General features: G+C 42.1%; 1 protein-coding gene across 1 annotated transcript in view; it reads left to right on the top strand.

Moving 5' to 3' along the window:
- The first annotated feature begins 8,787 nt into the window (after positions 1-8,787).
- Positions 8,788-19,197, top strand: part of MAP9 (microtubule associated protein 9) — a 42,852-nt gene continuing 32,442 nt past the window's right edge. The window contains exons 1-4 of the mRNA XM_081958894.1: positions 8,788-8,919; positions 10,242-10,379; positions 12,596-12,677; positions 15,460-16,035. Coding sequence (XP_081815020.1) covers positions 10,305-10,379; positions 12,596-12,677; positions 15,460-16,035 — 733 coding nt within the window. The 5' untranslated portion in view covers positions 8,788-8,919; positions 10,242-10,304. The remainder of the gene's footprint in view (positions 8,920-10,241; positions 10,380-12,595; positions 12,678-15,459; positions 16,036-19,197) is intronic.

Genomic DNA, 19,197 nt, shown 5'->3' with positions numbered 1-19,197 from the left:
TGCTGTTGCTACTGCTGCTGGTGGTGCAGAGTATGTATTTTTCCTCCCTGTTTGCTTAAGTTTGTATTGCTTGTCATTTTGATAGTTTTGAGTAATCAAATATTTTAAATAATTATTATTTAACAGAGATAGCCAATCAGTAATCAAACCATCAGTAATAGGTCAAACACAACAATACATCACAGTACCCAACTTATAAAATATATCTGATGCAGTCCAACAATTTCCTTTCTTGTTCCCAATTCTTATTTTCAAGCCTCAAATCACTTCCCCTTTTGGGGGATTATATTTCAGAAAGCCAAAATATCCATAGTCCAAAGTGCTCTTTAAAAAAAGTTGTTTTCTTTTTTCTTTTTGGTAACTTGTAAATTGTAACCCACAAAGGCCCACCAAACTCCCAAAATTGTATCCAACAAATTATAAACTACCAAAAATGAGAGCTGAAAGCTGAGATATAAAGGTCTTCACTTATTTTATAAACACCTTCTATTATTTTCCAGTTTCTGTTGCCCAGTTTGTAAAATCCATATCCAGTCAGAGAGCTACAGTGTTTAAAACTTACACAGTTTCCACTCTGTTTCTCTGTAGTTCTCTCTATAAATAATTCCAAGGTGCAGACAGTTTATCTAAGTCTTGTAACAATGTTTTTCAATACGCTACCAAAGGTCAGTTGTTGGTCACACTTTCTTTTCCTCACTTTCTTTATGAGTTTTTTTTTTTTACCAGCAAGTGTCATTGTTGCTGTTTCTCTTCTACTCCTCTCCTTTAACTTTCTTTGACAAACAGCATTTCCCCCACTTTAGCAGTTCTAGAGTCCAAGTTTTATAATCTAAAAAGAACGTTTTAGTTCAATAAAATCCAATTAATATCATCCTTAGATTGACCAGTCCAATTTTCCTCTTTTAACCCCTATTTCTCTCAAATTGTTCAAATTGTTCAAGTTTCTTATCCGGATGTATTTCAGCTTTGTGCTTGTTCGCTGCTATTCTCCAGGGGTGGAGGATAGCCAAATCCACCCCCTTCTTTTACAGTCCCACTAACACTCAGCCAATTAAAAGGGGCAAATTCCACAATAGAAGTTAGAAAGTTCTCACCCTGTCACTACACTGTCCTTCCTCAGCCTTCACTCACTCTTCTCATGTCAATCTGTCACAGCCTTGGACAGCATGCAATGGCCGTCTTTTCCTTCCTTCCTGATTGAGAGCTTCCCCCCGGATCAAACAAGGAGTTAGCGATCTCCTTGTGATCTACAGGGTCTCCTCTCTTCTTCACCACCCCTCCAAGGTGGCTTAGGTCTAGCGGGACCCTCTGGCAGAAGGAATTTGGTGAACTTCCATAGAGCCATATGAAAGATAATGTCAGGCGTGCCTCCATCAATAACCAAGAAAGAAAACTCCTAACTCCATTGTTCATGGAATTAAAATACTTTTACTGGTTATGAAAAGATAGCAGCGAAAGTAAAGCAAGATCTGAGCCAGAAAGGCGCGAACAAATACATATCAAATGATAACCCAGCCTCCTCCCTCCAATGACCCCACCCCAGTGTCCAATCTGCAACTCCCTTAGGTGTCATGTGGGGTGCATCTCCAAAAGGCATCATCATGTTAGTATGTAGGACAGTTGGCCTTGACTAAGTCCAAACACTGGCCACCAGCATGCACAGAAGATGGTGAGAAGAAAATTCCCTTTTTCATATCACTCCTGTACCATTTATTCCCATCCCAAATACCATGCCCCCACCCTCCCCATTTCTATGGCAGCTGATAGTAAGTAACTGAAGCAGAGGCTGACATCCGGCCCTCCTTCAGAAAAGGACATCATCCCTAGGGAAATAGGAAACAAAAGAAAACAACAATAACAACCCACATCATATATTAAGATTAAGGCTTAGCAGGATATTTGGTGTAGAACTTCTGTAAGAGTTTGGGAACCCTGACATGAGATTTGTCCACCCATTCAACCTGGGAAGGGGGAAAATGTTTCCAAGACACCAAATATTGGATGCATCCTCTATGTTTCCAGGAATCTAAGATTTCTTTAATCTCAAAATGTTGCTCTCCTTCAATAAGAAGAGGAACAGGGGGTGAGGGTTGAAGCGGACGAATGGAAGAAGTGTGCTCTGGTTTTAGTAAGGGATAAATATGGGATAAATCTTCTGAAGGGTTTTTGGTAATTCCAATTTCACTGATACCAGATTTATGATTTTCACAATGGAAAATGACCCACATATTTCAGACCCAGCTTCAACTTCTGGGTGGTTTGTAGAAATTTAGTGGACAAAAACACCCTATCCCCAACTTGGTACTCTTTAGGCTTAGCCCTTTTTTTATCCGCCTGTTTTTTATGAGCATGGTGAGCCGTGTCTAAGGCTTTGCGAGTCATAGGCCAAAACTGTTGAAGTTGATTACTCCACTCAGACAAGGATAATTTGAGGTTTCTATTGAGGCAATTCAGGAATCGGTACAAAATCCTGGCCAAACGCAACTTTAAAAGAGATCATTCCGGTACTCCTATGCACTGAATTATTGTACATTATCTCTGCAGGTGGCAAAAGTTCAGCCCAATTATCCTGCTGATAATTAATAAAACACCAAAGGTACTGCTCCAGAACTGAATTAGCCCATTCACAAGCCTCATTAGTCTGTGAATGGTGGGCGGAGCTTAGTCCCTGGGTGGAGCCGATCAATTTCAGGAACTCTTTCTAAAAGTGGGAGGTGAATTGGACCACCACCACCCCTGTCCGAAATAATGCATTCAGGCACTCCATGTAATCTATACACATGTAAAATAAACAATTTAGCCAATGACTTTGCTATGGGATCTTGGAACCAGGCACAAAATGGACCTGTTTGGAGAACAGATCGGTGATTACCCAAATGATGGTATTTCCAAGGCTTTCTGGTAACTCAACAATAAAATCCATCAATATCTCCTTCCACCGGGCCCCAGGATGGGCAACACTTTGAAGGAGACCTTGGGGCTTCCTTTGTGGACTTTTTGCGGCTGTACAGACAGGACAACTGCCTATGTAGAACTCAATGTCTTTTTTCAGGGAAGGCCACCAAAATTGCCTCTTAATCAAATGTAAAGTTTTTACAAATCCAAAATGACCCGCCATTCTTGAGTCATGGACCCGTTGAAGAACAACAGTTTTTAGGCTGGCAGGAACCTGCAGCTTAGCTCCTACCCAAGCCATTCCATCTTTCATGGTGCATTCATCAGAATGTTTTTTGAACCAGAGACCTTTCTTAAGTTTGTCCATCAGGTCCGTGGTCACATCTAAGTCCACTGGGCCCTGGCTCCTAGTAATCATTGGGGCAGCCAGGTTCTTAGCCAGGATGACTGGATGAACCACGGTTGGTCTGGTGCTGTTGTACTGAGGAACCTGGACAAAGCATCAGCCATAAAGTTCTTCCCTCCTGGGATGTATTTTAGGGTAAAGTTGAACCGGTTGAAATGCCAGCGCACTTGTTTAGGTAATAGCTTATGCAGGGTTTTCAAGGCTTCCAGGTTTTTATGATCAGCCCATACCACAAAAGGGTGTTTTGCCCCCTCCAGGAAATGTCGCCAGGTCATCAAGCTCATCTGACAGCAAAAGCTTCTTTTTCCCATATGGCCCGTCTCCTTTCTATTTCTGTAAGTTTACATGAGGTGTAAGCGCAAGGTTGCAATTTGCCTTCTGCGTTTGATTGGAGCAATACTGCCCCCACTGCCACGTTACTGGCATCAGCTTGAACCGTGAATGGTGCATCCATGTCTGGGTGTTTCAAAACAGGCTCAGCAGCAAACAATCGCTTCAATTTCTCGAAAGCTGCTTGAAATTCCATAGTCCAATTCAGAGGCTTACCTGGCCTACGTTTAACCTCTCCCTTTGATTGTTGGAAATTTGTAATTGGCAGTGCAATGCTCACAAACGAGGGGATACATTGGCAATAGAAATTTGCAAATTCCAAAAAACTTTGTAGTTGCTTGCAGGTGCGAGGAGGTGCCCACTCAATGACAGCCCAGACTTTTGCTGGGTCCATCTTGATACGTTTGTGAGAGATACAGTATCCCAAATAATCGATCCTCCCTCACAGAGAGAATATTATATGCAATCAGTAAAACAAGGATTGTTAACTACAAAAATCTTAATAGTGTGTGCGTGGAAAATGTATACCCCCTCCCTCTGATGAAGGATATGTTGGCCCAATTGGGTAAAGGGAAGATCTTCATGAAATTGGACCTAAGAGAGGCCTACTACAGAGTCAGAATCAAAGAGGGAGATGAATAGAAAACTGCTTTCAATTGCCCACTCGGGTGTTTTCAATTCAGAGTACTCCCGTTTGGCCTACAGAGGGCGCCAGATGTCTTCATGCAATTAATAAATGAAGTTTTACATGAACACCTGTATAAGGGCGTGATGGTCTACCTTGATGACATCCTTATCTACACGAAAACACTTGATGAATACGTGACTTTAGTACGATCAGTACTAAAGAAACTCCGGGCTGCAGAACTTTATGCCAAATTGTCTAAATGTGAATTTCATCAAGAGAAAATTGATTACTTGGGCTACCGCTTCTTCCACAACAGCATCGAGATGGACCGAGCGAAAGTCCAGGCTGTAATTGAGTGGGCACCTCCTCGCACCCACAAACAATTACGAAGTTTTTTGGGATTTGCAAATTTTTAGCGTCAATTTATCCCCTCGTTCACCAGCATTGCTCTGCCCATTACAAATCTCCTAGTCAAAAGGGGAGGCCAAGCTCAGACCGGGTAAGCCTTTGAATTGGACTATGGAGTGTCAAGCCAATTTCGAGAAATTAAAGAGACTCTTTGCAGCTGAACCTGTTTTGAAACACCCAGATATGGAGGCACCATTTATCATTCAAGCTGATGCCAGTGATGTGCTGATGGAAAATTGCAGCCATGCACTTACACCTCTTGCAAACTGACAGAGACGGAGAGATGATGGGCTATATGGGAAAAGGAAGCTTTTGCGGTCAGATGGGCTTTGATGACATGGCGACATTTTCTTTTGAAGTATGGAGTGATCATAAAAATTTGGAAGCATTGAAGACCCCAAGTAAGCTATCTCCTAAACAGGTGCGTTGGGCGCAACATTTCAACCGTTTCAACTTTACCCTCAAGTACATTCCGGGGGGGGGGGGAAGAACTTCATGGCTAATGCTTTGTCTAGGCTTCCCCAATACAACAGCTCTAAGCTGAGCATAGTGCACCCAGTCATCCCAGCAAAAAGTCTAGCTGCCCCGGTGATTACTAGAAGCCAAGGCATTTCTAATTTAGAGGTCACAACAGACCTCATGTGCAAACTCAAGGAAGGCCTTGAGTCCAATGAATCATTCAAGCGAATGTACTATGAAGGATGGACTGCCTTGGGTAGGGGCTAAATTGTATGTTCCTGCTAACCTGAAAACTATTGTTCTTCAACGGGCCCATGATTTGAGAATGGCAGGCCATTTTGGATTTGTAAAGACTTTACCTCTGGTTAAGAGGCAATTTTGGTGGCCTTCATTGAAAAAAGATATTGAGTCCTACATAGCCAGTTGTCCTATTTGTGCTGCCGCAAAACGCGCAACAGGAAAACTCCAGGGCCTTCGCCAAGGTGTGGCCCGCCCTGAGGCCCCATGGAATCGTGAAATTTAGCATGCCTTCCCGTACCTGAGCTTCCAGAAGCCCCGTACCAGAACGCTCCCTCCCCTGGGCTGCCCCCCACCACTTGCTCCTCCCCCCTGCCCAGTTGCCGCCACTATCTCACCCCGCCTGTCCGCTCCAGGCTTGCCCCGCCCACCCACTTCATTTGCCGGAGCAGAGGATTGGGAGAAGTCCATATGGCGCGCACTCCCTTCTCTTTGACAGCCGCCTGGTTTCCAATGGGGGGGGGGAAGAAATCCAAGTGTTTTTCCTCCCTCTACATGGATTTCTTTCCCCCCATTGGAAACCAGGTGGCTGTCACACACACACACACACACACACACACACACACACACACCGCATGTGTAAGGAGGACTGGATCAGTTGGGAGGCTGGCAAAAAAGAAGCTTCTGTTTCTCCGTGGGCCGCAGGGACAGCGGTGGCAAGCAGTAAGTGAAGAGAGTGCCAGCCAGTATCCCTGCCTCCTTCCTTCGCGATTGCGGCCGGGGAGAAATCAGGGGGAGAGAGGGAGGAGAAGGCTGCCCCTAGCAGAAGCTCGGCTTAGCTGGGTGGCTGGCTGGGAAAGCAGAACCATATTCAGTTAATCCCCAGAGTGGTAAGAGGCTGAATTGGGAGCTCTGTGAATTGGTTTGTAGGACACAGAATGCTGTGAACATAGGATTTATTGGGGACCGGTTTTAGTTCATTGAATATATCTACGAATATAATTGGAAGGGAAGTGTGTGTGAGAGAGTGGGGGAGAGAAAGAAAGCAAGAGAGAAAGGAAGGAAGGAAGAAAGTGGGAGAGATACACACAAGAAAGGAAAGAAGGAAGGAATGGAGAGGGAGAGAAAAAAGAGAGAGAAAGATAGAAAGAGAAAGAGAGAAAGAAAGAGAAGAAGAAAGAAGGAAAGAGAAAGAAAGGAAGAAAGAAAACGGAAAAAAAGAAAAAAGAAAGAAAAAAGAAAAAAAGAAAAAAAAGAAAAGAAAAAAGAAAAAAAAGAAAAAAGAAAGAAAAAAGTGGGAGACAGAGATGAAAGAAAGAAAGAAAGAGAGGGGGAGAGAGACAAAAGGAAGGAAGGAAGGCAAGAAAGAAAGAAAAAGAAAAGAAAAAAGAGAAAGAAAGAGAACTTATGACAATTGAGCTCAAAATTTTGGTTGCTAAGCAAGAGCATTGTTAAGTGAGTTTCACCACATTTTCCAAGTTGGCCACACCCAACCGGTCACACGAACGCCATGCCACTCCCACAAAACAGGTCACACCTACGGAATAGGTTCTAAAAATTTTTTTAAACCCACCACTGAGCGGTATATAAGTCTTATTGCTATTGCTATTAAGATGCTTCAAGATGCAACCTGGCGATCCCTATGTCTTTTGCTATTTTAATGGGGGTGGGTAAATCCTATTTTGTCCTAAAAAGTCCTGTCCTGTCCTTGGAATTGAGTGGGGTAGGAAGATTTCGAATCCCATTATTTCCTATTCTTAGTCTGTTCAGTTGGTTTGATTATGAATCAGCTATAGCTGACAGCACTTATTTCCTTATGAATGGAGCTGTCTAGATAGGCGGCATCTGGTTGCAACAGATGTCTTGTTACAATATATCTCTTTTAGTATCTGCTGTGAAATGCGCCTCAGACAGTTTTTTATTAGCGGCTTGACTTGTAAATTTTTTTGAGGAACTTCTTATCCCTGGCTTTTCTAGGGAAAAGGAGTGGGAGGGGGTGCATGATTACTTCCTACAAAAGACAGCTGCAAAAAGAGCATTTTGAAACATTAAAACCCTTGGTTTAATATCCAGTTGTGTACTCTTTAGAAATATATACTATTACTACTAATATTTTAAAACAGTTAACACCTATAAACAATGACAAGGTCATGACTAGACAAGATTTAAATCATTGTGACTCAAACACTCTAGCATTGCTTTTTCTATGTGAAAAAAATGCTTGTTCTAAATACAGGGCATATTTTTATCTTCCAAGAAAAGTTTTCTGGAAAAAAATAAATCTGTGATTTATACAGCTGTAGATGTGGCGATAGGAACTGGTAGAAGGAGAATATACTCTAGTAAAACAGAATTCTGGGAAGAAGTCCACACATCTTAAAGTTGCCAAATTTGAAAAACACTGATCTAGAAAGAACTAATAGACTGAAAGAACTCAGTTCCTTGCTTAGAGTAGATGTCATCAGAAGCATTTTATCTTGCTCAAGTGACATCAAAAGCTAAAGATCGATTAGATTTAATAGATCTAGATTAAATGAATATATTAAAAGATTTAATCCATTCATTAAATAACATTTGGATGTACAAAGCAGTCAATGTCACTCCTATAAATGCAGACTAATATTGCTAGTACAGCTTCTTTACAGGACCTTGCAATTCTTCAGATGCCTCATTGTGTTTCAAACACACTTCTATGCCTGGAGACAGGATTGATAAAAGCTAAAGGAAGAATCTGCATAGCTTCCTTAAAGCTAAAACTTAAGTTTTCTTCCCCAGGACCTTGAATGTAGCACTAAAGCTCAATGTAAAAAATAAAGAATATAAAATAAAAAAAATACAGGAAAAGAAAGATATGTAAACCAGACTTTAAAGAAAAATGTCAAAAGCTGATTTGACGTTAAGTAAAAGATAAATTCTTTTTATTTAGAGTTTTTAATATAATGAACGACAAATATGGAATAATGAAAATAAAGTGCAAAAAGAAAAAGAACAGAAAAACAGAAAAATGTTAAGCAAGAAAAAATAAGCCTTCCAACCCTTTTTTCCCCAAGAATTACTGACAAACACCTTATTCTACCTCCCTCTTGGCATTACAAAGATTCTCTTCAGCCCCTTATTTCATCATTTTCCAATCATCACATCAGTTTTTCCACTTTCAGCAAAAAGTCCGGTCTTTTAAAAAAATACTTACTCTTTTGTCCCTGACAAAAGAGGGACAGGTAAATATCACTGTCTTTTAAACAAGTTTCCGAAAGAGAAAAAGATACAGAGCAACCATTCTCTCCCCCCCCCCCGAGAAACGCCCCCAAACTGTCGATTAAACCCCCCTGGGGAAACGGAGGCGTGGTTTGGTTGCCACAACAACCACCCCACTGATCTGTGCGGTCAGCAGCCGCGTGCTGGAGGTTGCTAGGTTACCTCTATGGCGAGGAGGCCTACACGAGCCGAGGCTGCTTTTGACTTTTCATACACCTGCAGCCAGGGCAGGAGAAAGATCAGAGTGGGAGCTGCTCAGCCATCTTAACGGAGACACGAAATAACCTCCCTGCGACGCGAGGTAAGGGCGTGGAAGAAGACAGCCCGGCGACGCGGCACTGTCTTCGGCGACTCAGGCGCTGGAAGGGCAACAGGGAGGGCAACTTAGCGGACAGGTTCGCTGGAGATCGCTACCTGTCCGGAGCCTTGGCATGATTCTTTCTGTGGAAAAACGGGAGGGCGATTGCTTGGCAAGGATCGACCCCCCGGGGTACTTCGGCAGCAGATTGGAACAGAGCAGCGATGTTTAGCTTTCCTCCTTGGAAATAAACGTCATCAGTCGGGCTGAATGTCAATTAATTGTTTAACTGTCCAGCTGGTTGCTATGATTCTTAACCTAAGAGTCTAAGGGAATAATTTGTAATTTCTCGTCGGTGCGTCAAGGATCCAGATTGGAACTGCTGCACCTGTAAAACAAGGCAAACTGTTTTTTGTGTGTGTGTGATGTTGGGTGTGTATCTGTTAAGGGCATTATTGCTGACACAAAAAGGGTAATTGGGTCAAACAGTTTAAGAACCACTGCTCATATATCATCATCTCATTATCCTTAATGGTGGAGTAATTACAACGTGTCCCCATGGGTACATAAGAAAGAATGCTTCTAGTAATTTCTATAGATAGCTATTTTGCAATCATATTTGTAAAAATTTAATAAAGTAACCCAAGTAATTAATTATCTGAATAATAATGGATCTCCTAGTACTTCTAGAGTGGCATGATGGAGTCAGTCATTACTATTTACTGAAATTAATGCAAATAAGAAATCGGTGCATCTAATCTCTTAACTCACTTAACAAATTTCTCATTTAACAGCATAAATTTTGGGCTCAATTACAGTCATAAGTTGAAGACTATCTGTATACCAATGCACACTCAAGAGACTTATTTGAGCAGTATCTATCATGAATTCTAAATCTATGCATTGCTTCTTTTAAGGCTGGTAGCCCCACTCCATCATACAAAGATACATTTGCCACTTTCTGGATTCACCCATTTCCTCCAGCTGGCTTATCTAAGCTAAAATGGGCAATGGTCTAAATAACATCTTATAGGCTGGACAATTACACGTATGTTGAAAACAACAGCTTTCCAAAATTGAAGGCATATCTGTATAACTGGGCAAGATGATAGATGGTAGATGCTATAAAGTGTCATGTCAAAATCAGTACAAGGTAGAAATTACTATCAATTTTACTCTCCGCAAATTTGTCACAGCAAATTTAATCATCTGAGAAATTAGATTATAGTGTATGGTGTTTTAAAGGAAACAGTGTTTATGCTCTTTTAGATAATAGGAATACAGTATCATTTAAATAATTTTTCTCTCTTATTACATTCAAAAAGAAAATACATCTTTACAAGACTACAAGTTGAATATGTAAGCTTAATTAACTCAGATCAAGCAACATGTCTGATGAAGATATTATCACTACTTTAGCCTACACCAAGAGCCCAAAGTTCTCCAAAAGAATCACTTTTCAGGTAAAATAATTTTTCTGCTTTGTATCCTGTTATTGGAAATCTGAGTTCTTCAAGGCATTTGAAAGAGGTGCTTTCATAAAACTTGTTAGCTTGACAAAAGTACTCTCTATCAATTCTAACTTGATATTCTCTTGAAGGCTCATATAACTCTAAATGATGGTCCCTCTGTCTGAACACAAACAATCCAGGTACTTTAAAACCTAGAAGAGGGATACTTTATTAATGTCAACGTAGTTTGCAAAACACCTCTTTAAGCTGTTTTGTATAGCCTTGTCATTGTTGAAATGATGAAGAAAACTGTTTTATATTTACATACATATATTATGTCTTGTAGCCGTGCAAAAACTGGGCCAACTGCTGAAAAAAACTATTCAAGTTTTTCTTAGCAATGGCATGCTAGTCAGTACCTTGTATTTTTTAAAATACTAATGATTATTTAAAGTTTCATCATGTCTGAAATATGTAAGTGCGAAACTTCTCTGAAGTATATCTGGATTTATAATTTAATTATTATCATCAAGACATTGTTGGCTGTCAGCAACCATATAGATTTTCTCTATGACAATCTGTCTCTAGCTTAATCTTTCATCTTTCAGTGAAATAGTACACTCATATCCTGTGGTTCATTCATCACCAGGATAACTGAATCTATTCACCTTGTCTTTGCATAATGTGTTCAAAGTATGATAATATGAGCTTGGTTATTTGTGCCCAAAGTGTCAGGCCTGCCATCTTCAGCATACTTCATTGGCATCCTTTCCTAAAATGGCCTGCACTATCTCCATGTTGGGCTTCTGACAAAGGATGGAGTGCACCTCACAAAGAGTGGGAAAATGTTTTCAGAAAATGAATGCCTCAACTTATCAGGAGGGCTTTAAACTAAAATTGAGGTGTGTGTGTGTGTGTGTGTGTGTGTGTGAGAGAGAGAGAGAGAGAGAGAGAGAGAGAGAGAGAGAGAGAGAGAGGAGAGAGAGAGAGGAGAGAGAGAGGAGAGAGAGAGAGAGAGAGGGTTTTCCAAGCAAAACCTCTAGAAAGCAAGTGAAATAATGAAGTAAGGAGGTATGGGAAGGAAAACAAACTCAAACCCCAATTAGGAGACAGGGAGCATACCCAGAGTCAGACATTAAGATATCAAGTGCCTACACACAAATGAACAGAGTCTGTGGAAGAAACAGAGGGTGAACTTGAACTATTAATACATGAGGGTAGATATGATATAGTTAACCTTTTTGCTAACCAACTAACAAACGTGTAGGAAACACTTTCCTAAAAAGGAATATAACTGCGGGCCTGACACAGGACTTTAAAGCAGTTCTTGAAAAATGGTGGTTATATGTTCAAACTCATATTATGGAAACTGATTGGCTATCTTTTTCTTTAGCTTGGAACTTTGCACATTAGAATTCATGATATGTTCCACAGTCAGAACTGGCAATATCTTTGATGTTACAATTTGACTCTTCTACCTCCTTTTAACAATATAATAGACAATATGATTGCTATATATTCCATAACTATATCTCATGTGTACGTATATGTGTGTGGATATATAAGAACCAAAATTAAGGACACATTGAAAGATATAATAATTAGCTGGGTTACCGTATTTTTCGGTATGTAAGATACACCGGAGTATAAGACACACCAAGATTTTGAAGAGGTAAACTAAAAAAAGTGTTTGCACTCTGCAGGCCTCCTAAACCCTCTGCACAACTTGTTTTTTGTGAAAAATGGGTCATGCAGAGAATTTGACAGACCTGCAAAGTGCTCCAGAGGGCTGGGGCAAAAACAAGCAAAAAAAGCCAATTTTTCGCAAAAAAAACAGGGCATGCATTGGCTTTGGGAAGCTTGAGGGGTGCTCCTTGGGGTTGGGGGGGGGGCAAAACCGAGCAAAAAATGGCCCATTTTTTGCTTATTTTTGCCCTCCCCAGTCCCCAGGAGCACTTTGCAGGCCTCCCAAACCCTCTGCATGTCCATTTTTGCGAAGTGGGCAGGGTGTTGGGATGCAAAAAATGCTGTGTTCAGTGTATAAGACGCACCCAGATTTTTGCCCTTTTTTTTTGAGGGAAAAGGTGCATCTTATACTCCAAAAAATACGGTAGTTATTTTAGAAACAATATTGCCTCTAAAGTTTGCAACACTTCTGTTTTTGAATTCATTCTGGAAAATATTTGTTTTTCACATAATAATACTCTTTATGTATTAATATATTATAGGAAGAGCTACAAGAAGCACTTCTTGCTCGTGAAATAAATCAGCAGAATGAAGAATATTCAGAAGACTTTGAAAGTGATGAATGTATGTTGAGGAAGACTTAAATGTTGTACTCTGTGGATTTCATTTTTAATCATGTTTAATATATTTTTAATAAATATAGATGGTGTTCATTGAGGGGCAGAGGTCCTGTCCAGAGGTGTTACATGGTTTGGTACTCTTTCTGCTCCTGTTTAACATCTACATGAAGCTGCTCAGTGAGGTCATTCATAGCTGTAGAATGAGGTATAGCAGTATGCTGATGATAGTCAGCTATATAGTGAAGTAAACAATGCTTCCAATATCCTGTTTTAGTGTCTGGAGGTTGCACAGGTCTAGATGGGGTAGAACAAGCTTCAGCTCAACCCTGCCAAGACAAAGTGACTTTGGGTTTTAGGGTCAGGTGGATTAAGGAATTTATCACCTTTGGTTTTGGATTGCATTTCTCCAGAGCAATGCATTGCACAATCTGGGAATCCTGTATTTAAAACTCCTGCTCGAAGAATAACTTTGAGTTGTATCTATTCCTGAATCAGGAGGTTCTAGATTTAATGACGCATGGCCTGATTACCTCCTGTATAGATTACTATAATGCACACTATTTGGGGCTGTCTTTGGGGCTGTACTCAGAAGCGTAAGTTGCTGCAAAATGAAGCACTGTGAGCAGTAATGTGCATACCTAGATCTTTACATATAAACCTCTGCTCTACAAACTGCATTGATTACTAATTTGCTCCTGGGACTAATTGCTGGTGAAGCATGCTGGTAATCTATATATATACTATATATAGACTGTGTGTGTCTGTGTATGTTCCAGCATAACTCTGTAACGGCTCGAGCAATTTCAACCAAACCTGGTACACAGATTACTTACCCTCTGGAGACAAATACTGGGGGGGGGGACACCCCTAATACCCCTCAGTGTGTGTGTGTGTGTGTATCCCCTTGAGATGCACCCGAAGACTGCAGTTGGTTCAGAATGCGGCCACGCGGGCAGTCTCGGGAGTCGCTAGATACTCCCACGTAACACCTCTCCTGCGCGGGCTGCACTGGCTACCTGTAGCTTTTCGGGTGCGTTTCAAGGTGCTGATTATCATCTTCAAAGCGCTCCATGGCACAGGACCTAGTTATTTGCGGGATCGTATCCTGCCCCACACATCCCTTCGGCCGATCCGCTCACACAGAGAGGGTCTCCTCTGGGTGCCGTCCACCAGGCTGTGCCAGCGGGCGACGCCCAGGGGAAGGGCCTTCTCTGTGATGGGCCCGACCCTCTGGAATGACCTTCCCCCTGATATTAGAACAACCACAGACCTCCGCTCCTTCCGTAAGAAGCTCAAAACCCACCTGTTTAATCTAGCCGGCCTGGCCTAATTCCAGCTCTCCCACCTCAGTCTGTATTTTTAAATTTCACGGGTTGGTCTTAGGCTAAGTTTTTAATTTTTATAAACTTGTACAGGGGTTTAAAGTTTAATTCGATTTTAATTATATTTATTATTATTTGTATGGTTTTTAATTTGGTACCTGTACACCGCCCCGAGTCCCTTTGGGGAGAGGGGGCGGTCTAGAAATCAAATAAATAAATAAATAAATAAATAAATAAATAAATGCAGGTGGCATGCAGATTTTCGGGTCTCTGCCGTGCATTGAGCACCAAGATCCTGACCGCCATTTTGATGAGAGGAGTGGGAAGCTTCGAATGAGGGAAAAGCCCTCATGGCGGGGAAAGTGGCAGCAGCCGAGAAGCAGGCAGGTATGGCTCCTGTTCCTCATGCAGGGGTGATGGGGGGGGGGGAGTTTCACGGTGAGAGGCAGGGACTGGACCGGGTGGAGTAAGGGACACTAGACTGCTGGCTCAAGAGGAAAGTGATACGTGCGCACGGTACACAGTAGTGGGGCTCAAACAGGCTGTGGGAGGAGGAGCACCCCCTCCTCCCCCGGCCACTGTGTTTGCAGCTTGGCTACAGAGTTTCTGCCTCGGAGACTTCCGAGGAGCACCGAGAGAAAAGGCGGATGCATCAGGGTCACTTTGGGCTCCTTCCTCATTTTCTTCTCTTCAGGTGGAGCTGCAGGAAGGCCTACTAGACCCAAAACGGGGCACGGAGGTGGTTGTGCGCACATGTGCAGGGACGCGGGAAACATGGTGTGTGTGTGTCGCGCAACACTATAGATATAATTCATTCTTTTTCCTGTCTAATACAGGATTAGGAAAAATAAATACCCAGGCAATGCCAGGTTATCAGCTAATAGTCTATAAAGCCTTACATGACGTGGGTCCAGGTTATGGGACCGCCTTTCCACAGTGACATCTGTCTGTCCCATCAAGTCTAGCAGAAGAAGCTTGTTACAAGTTTTGTCTACTAAAGACTATTATCTGGCAGATCCAGCAATGGGACTGTGACCTCCTGGTGACTGCTGTATGGTTTAATTATGTTTAACGTTTATATTGTTTGTATGGTTGCTTCTCAAAATGTTTTAATATATTTTTTATATTTGTAAGCCACATAGATTCATGAATGTGAGATGGGTGGCTATATAAATTGAATGAGTTATTGAATATAATATGATTGATAATCTCTTTTTATACTGAACTATAGCAAGATGTACAATTTATCTTAATTGATTCACAGATAAAATTTTTCTGAAGTGCAACATACCATATTTTGACAATTGTTTCACATAATTTATCACTTTGGAGAGGCATAGATTGATTTATGCTTGGCCGCAGAAAGGGTGAGAAAAGCGTTAAGTGCACATTGCTGTCAAAATCATTCTTTGATTTTGCACTGTTGCTCTTTCTTTTATACATGAAATGTCAATCTTTTTCCAGACTCAGAAGAGGAATTTCCTGAATCTGAGGAAAACATCTGTCCTAAATCAGCAGTCTTCACAGTATCACCATCTAAGTTTAATCTTTGTAACAGGGACACTTTAAAAAGTGAAAGTGCCGATGACTTGTCTTCATCAGAGGAATATGAGGGATCTCAATATATTTCCATTCTGGAGAGAAAGGTTTTGAGCAAAGAGAGGCAAACTATTCCTTTTTCACTAAGTGAACATCCTGGATCATGTAAAAGAGGTACAGCAAAACAATCAATTCCATTTGAAGTATCACTGTCAAATCACTGTTCTTTTGGAAAACAAACTGTTGGTAACTTGACTTTAGCAAACTACAAAGAAATGCCTCAAGAAGCAACCACATCAGAAAATAAACAACTGATCAAAGACACCAAAGATGACCCAGCTATTGAAGAAAGATCTGATTGTGAAGAAGATAACAGTCATATAGAGGAAACAATTAGGTGTGAATTGTCATTAGAGAAAAAGGATATGATCCAGTGTAAAATGGAAAGCAAGCCAGTGCCACAGCCAAGGGAGTTCAAGACTAAGGCTGCATCAGCATCAGGTAGGAAATTTATTTAAATGTTATTGCTTAAATTGTGTAATTTCCAGATTGCTAAAATTATTTTAAAACAAAATAGTTTTAAAATAGAAACTTTTTTATTTAAATAAAGTTTTAATGCTTTGAATAGGTGTGTTTAAAAGGGAGACAATCATTGTCTTTCTATTTGACAAAGTAAGTTTTGTTTAGTTTATTTAAAAATTAAAGCATTGCCATTTTGTCATGTGATATAATGTAGAATTGCTTATAAGGCAGCAGTATACAGGTAGTCCTTGACTTACAACAGTTCATTTAGTGATTGTTCCAAGTTACAACAGCACTGAAAAAAGGGATTTATGACAATTTTTCACACTTAAGACCATTGCAGCATCCCCATGGTCAGATGATCAAAATTCAGACACTTGGCAACTGACTCATATTTATGATGGATGCAGTGTCCTGGGGTCATGTACCACTTTTTGCAACCTTCTGACAAGCAAAGTCAATGTGGAAGTCAGATTCACTTAACAACTGTGTTACTAATTTAACATCTGTAGTGATTCACATAACTGTGGCAACTAGGGTCATAAAGTGAGGCAAATTCACTTATCAAATGTTTCACATAGCAACAGAATTTTTGGCCTCATTGTGGTCATAAGTCTAAGATTGCCTGAATTTAGATGCCAGGCATTGCTTTTTAAATTCAACCTTGCACCATGGTGACCAGCTCGATCAGGGTAAAGCAACAGACACAATTTACATAGACTTCTGTAAAGTCTTTGATTCAGTGGTACATGACAAACTACTTCTAAAACTAAAATCTTTGGCATTTCTGAATCCCTGCACAAGTCAAAATAGGGAGCACTTTATCAAATCCTGCACCTGTTAACAGTGATGTCCCCAAGGTAGTGTATTAAGACCCATTCTTTATACTTTACATAAATGATCTTTGCGACCATATCATAAGCAACTGCGTTCTCTTCGCTGATTATGTAAAACTATTCAACACCACTGACAATGCTACTGCCCTACAAAGAGACCTTGACTATGTGTGAGAATTGTCAAACAATTGGCAACTCCAAATCTCAACAAACAAATGCTCTGTCTTACACATTGGCAAAAAAAATCAGAACACCAAATACAAACTGGGTGGATATGACCTCGTGGATGACCCTCACTTTGTCAAGGACCTTGGAGTACTAATTTCTAATCAAAGAGCTCACTGTAATAGCATTGCCAAAAAGGCATTAAGAATCTTGCGAAGCTTCTTCTCCGGTAATATTCTATCGCAAACTAGGGCATATAAAACCTTTGCTAGATCTATTCTCGAATACAGCTTTTCTATCAGCAACCAACAATGCATATCAGACATTAATACAATTGAGAGAGTCCAGAGATATTTCACGAGAAGAAATATCCACTCCTCTGCTCACAACAGAACACCTTACACCACCAGGCTTGAAATTTTGGGCTTAGACAAGTTAGAACTACGCCGCCTTCAGTCTGACTTGAGCATAGTATGCAAAATTATCTGCTACAATGTCCTACCTGTCAACGACTACTTCAGCTTCAACTGCAACAATACACGAGCTCACAATAGATACAAACTTCATGTAAACCGCTCCAAACTCGATTGCAGAAAATACAACTTCAGCAACAGAGTGGTCAACACCTGGAATTCACTACCTGACTCTGTGGTTTCATCCACAAACCCCCATAACTTTAACCTTAGACTGTCTACTGTAGACCTCACCCCATTCCTAAGAGGTCTGTAAGGGGCGTGCATAAGTGCACCAATGTGCCTACTGTCCGTCCTACTGTCCCCACTTATTCATATCCATTTTCTCAGAGGTGGGTTCCTACCGGTCCAATCCAGTTCACCTGAATAGGTAGTAAAAATCTGACATACTTTTCTGAACTGGTAGTAATGGCAGCCAGGCTATGCCCCCGAACTGGTTTCCCAGTCACTGCTCGCTCGCCCTGCCCCACCCTGTCTCTGCTCTGCAGCTTGCCTGCCTGAAGTGCTGCGCCCCTGATCTGTCTGCCAGATAAGCCTGCGAGTCGCGGTTTAGCTAACTGCCCCTTCCCCCTTCCCTGTGGCCCTGCCATGCTTCCCTGCCTTCCACACAGCCTTCCCAGCATCCCCGTGGCCAGCTTGCAAAGGCAGGCAAGCCAAAGGTGCGTGGAAGGCAAGGAAGCATGGCAGGACTGCAGAGAAGGGAGCAAGCAGCCTACTCCCTTCCCCGCAGCCTTGCCATACTTCCCTGCCTTCCATGTGGCCTTACCGGCAGTTCCCCATACCCGCTTGCCTTCTGAGGTCGGCATCCAGCCCGGCCTGGCCAGTGGGTGGGCGGGTGGCCCTTGGTGGAAAAACAGATGCTGTTCTGGGGCTGGGAGGGGTGGCGGCGGAGGCAGCAATGCTGCGGGAGGGCAAGCGGACATCCCGGGGCTGCTGCAATGCCCTGCTCTATTTCTGCCCCCTCCCGCTGCAGGGCAATCCAAAGAGGGGGGATGCTGCTGCAGAAAAAGCTGCCTTCCACCCAGGCCTGCATGCCTCCCGAGCTGGCTCCGCAGGGCTTTGGGCTCCAAACCAGCCCAATTAGCTTCTCACCCAGCCACCTGCCTGATCCTCAGCCATGGCACTGCTTACCACCGGCGAAGCAGACCCAGGGATGGAAGCTGCTGGTGGGTGGGGGGCAGCCTCTCACACAGGGAGCAGGCCGTGGCCGAGTCTCCTTCCCCCGGAGTGCTGGACTCCACAGGCAGAGTCCTGGAGGAGCGCCGGTGGTCGGACAGGCCATCTGCCAAGAGAGCAGCCAGTTGGCTGGGTGGGAAGCCAGTGGGCTGTTTCGGAGCCCAAAGCCCCGTGGAGCTGGCACGAGAGGCACACGGACCCAGGTAAAAGGTAGCCTTTTCTGCAGCATCTCCATCCCCTCTTTGAATCGCCCTGTAGTGGGGGAGGGCTCTGCCTTTGCAGAAATTCATTTTCATTTCATTCATTTATTGGATTTGTCAACCGCTCCCTCTCCCCAAGGGGACTCGGGGCGGTGTACAGACAGAATAAAATACATTATATACAACAATTACAAAACCCCATAAAAACAAAGTAAACACAAGTCTGTACAATAGTGCAAAAATTAATCAGATTAAAACCAAATTAAAATACCCCAAAATTTAAAATGACCG

This window comes from Natrix helvetica (assembly GCF_964273705.1).
Source record: "Natrix helvetica genome assembly, chromosome: 7".
Classification (NCBI taxonomy): Eukaryota; Metazoa; Chordata; class Lepidosauria; order Squamata; family Natricidae; genus Natrix; species Natrix helvetica.
This window is presented reverse-complemented; position numbering and strand designations above follow the sequence as displayed.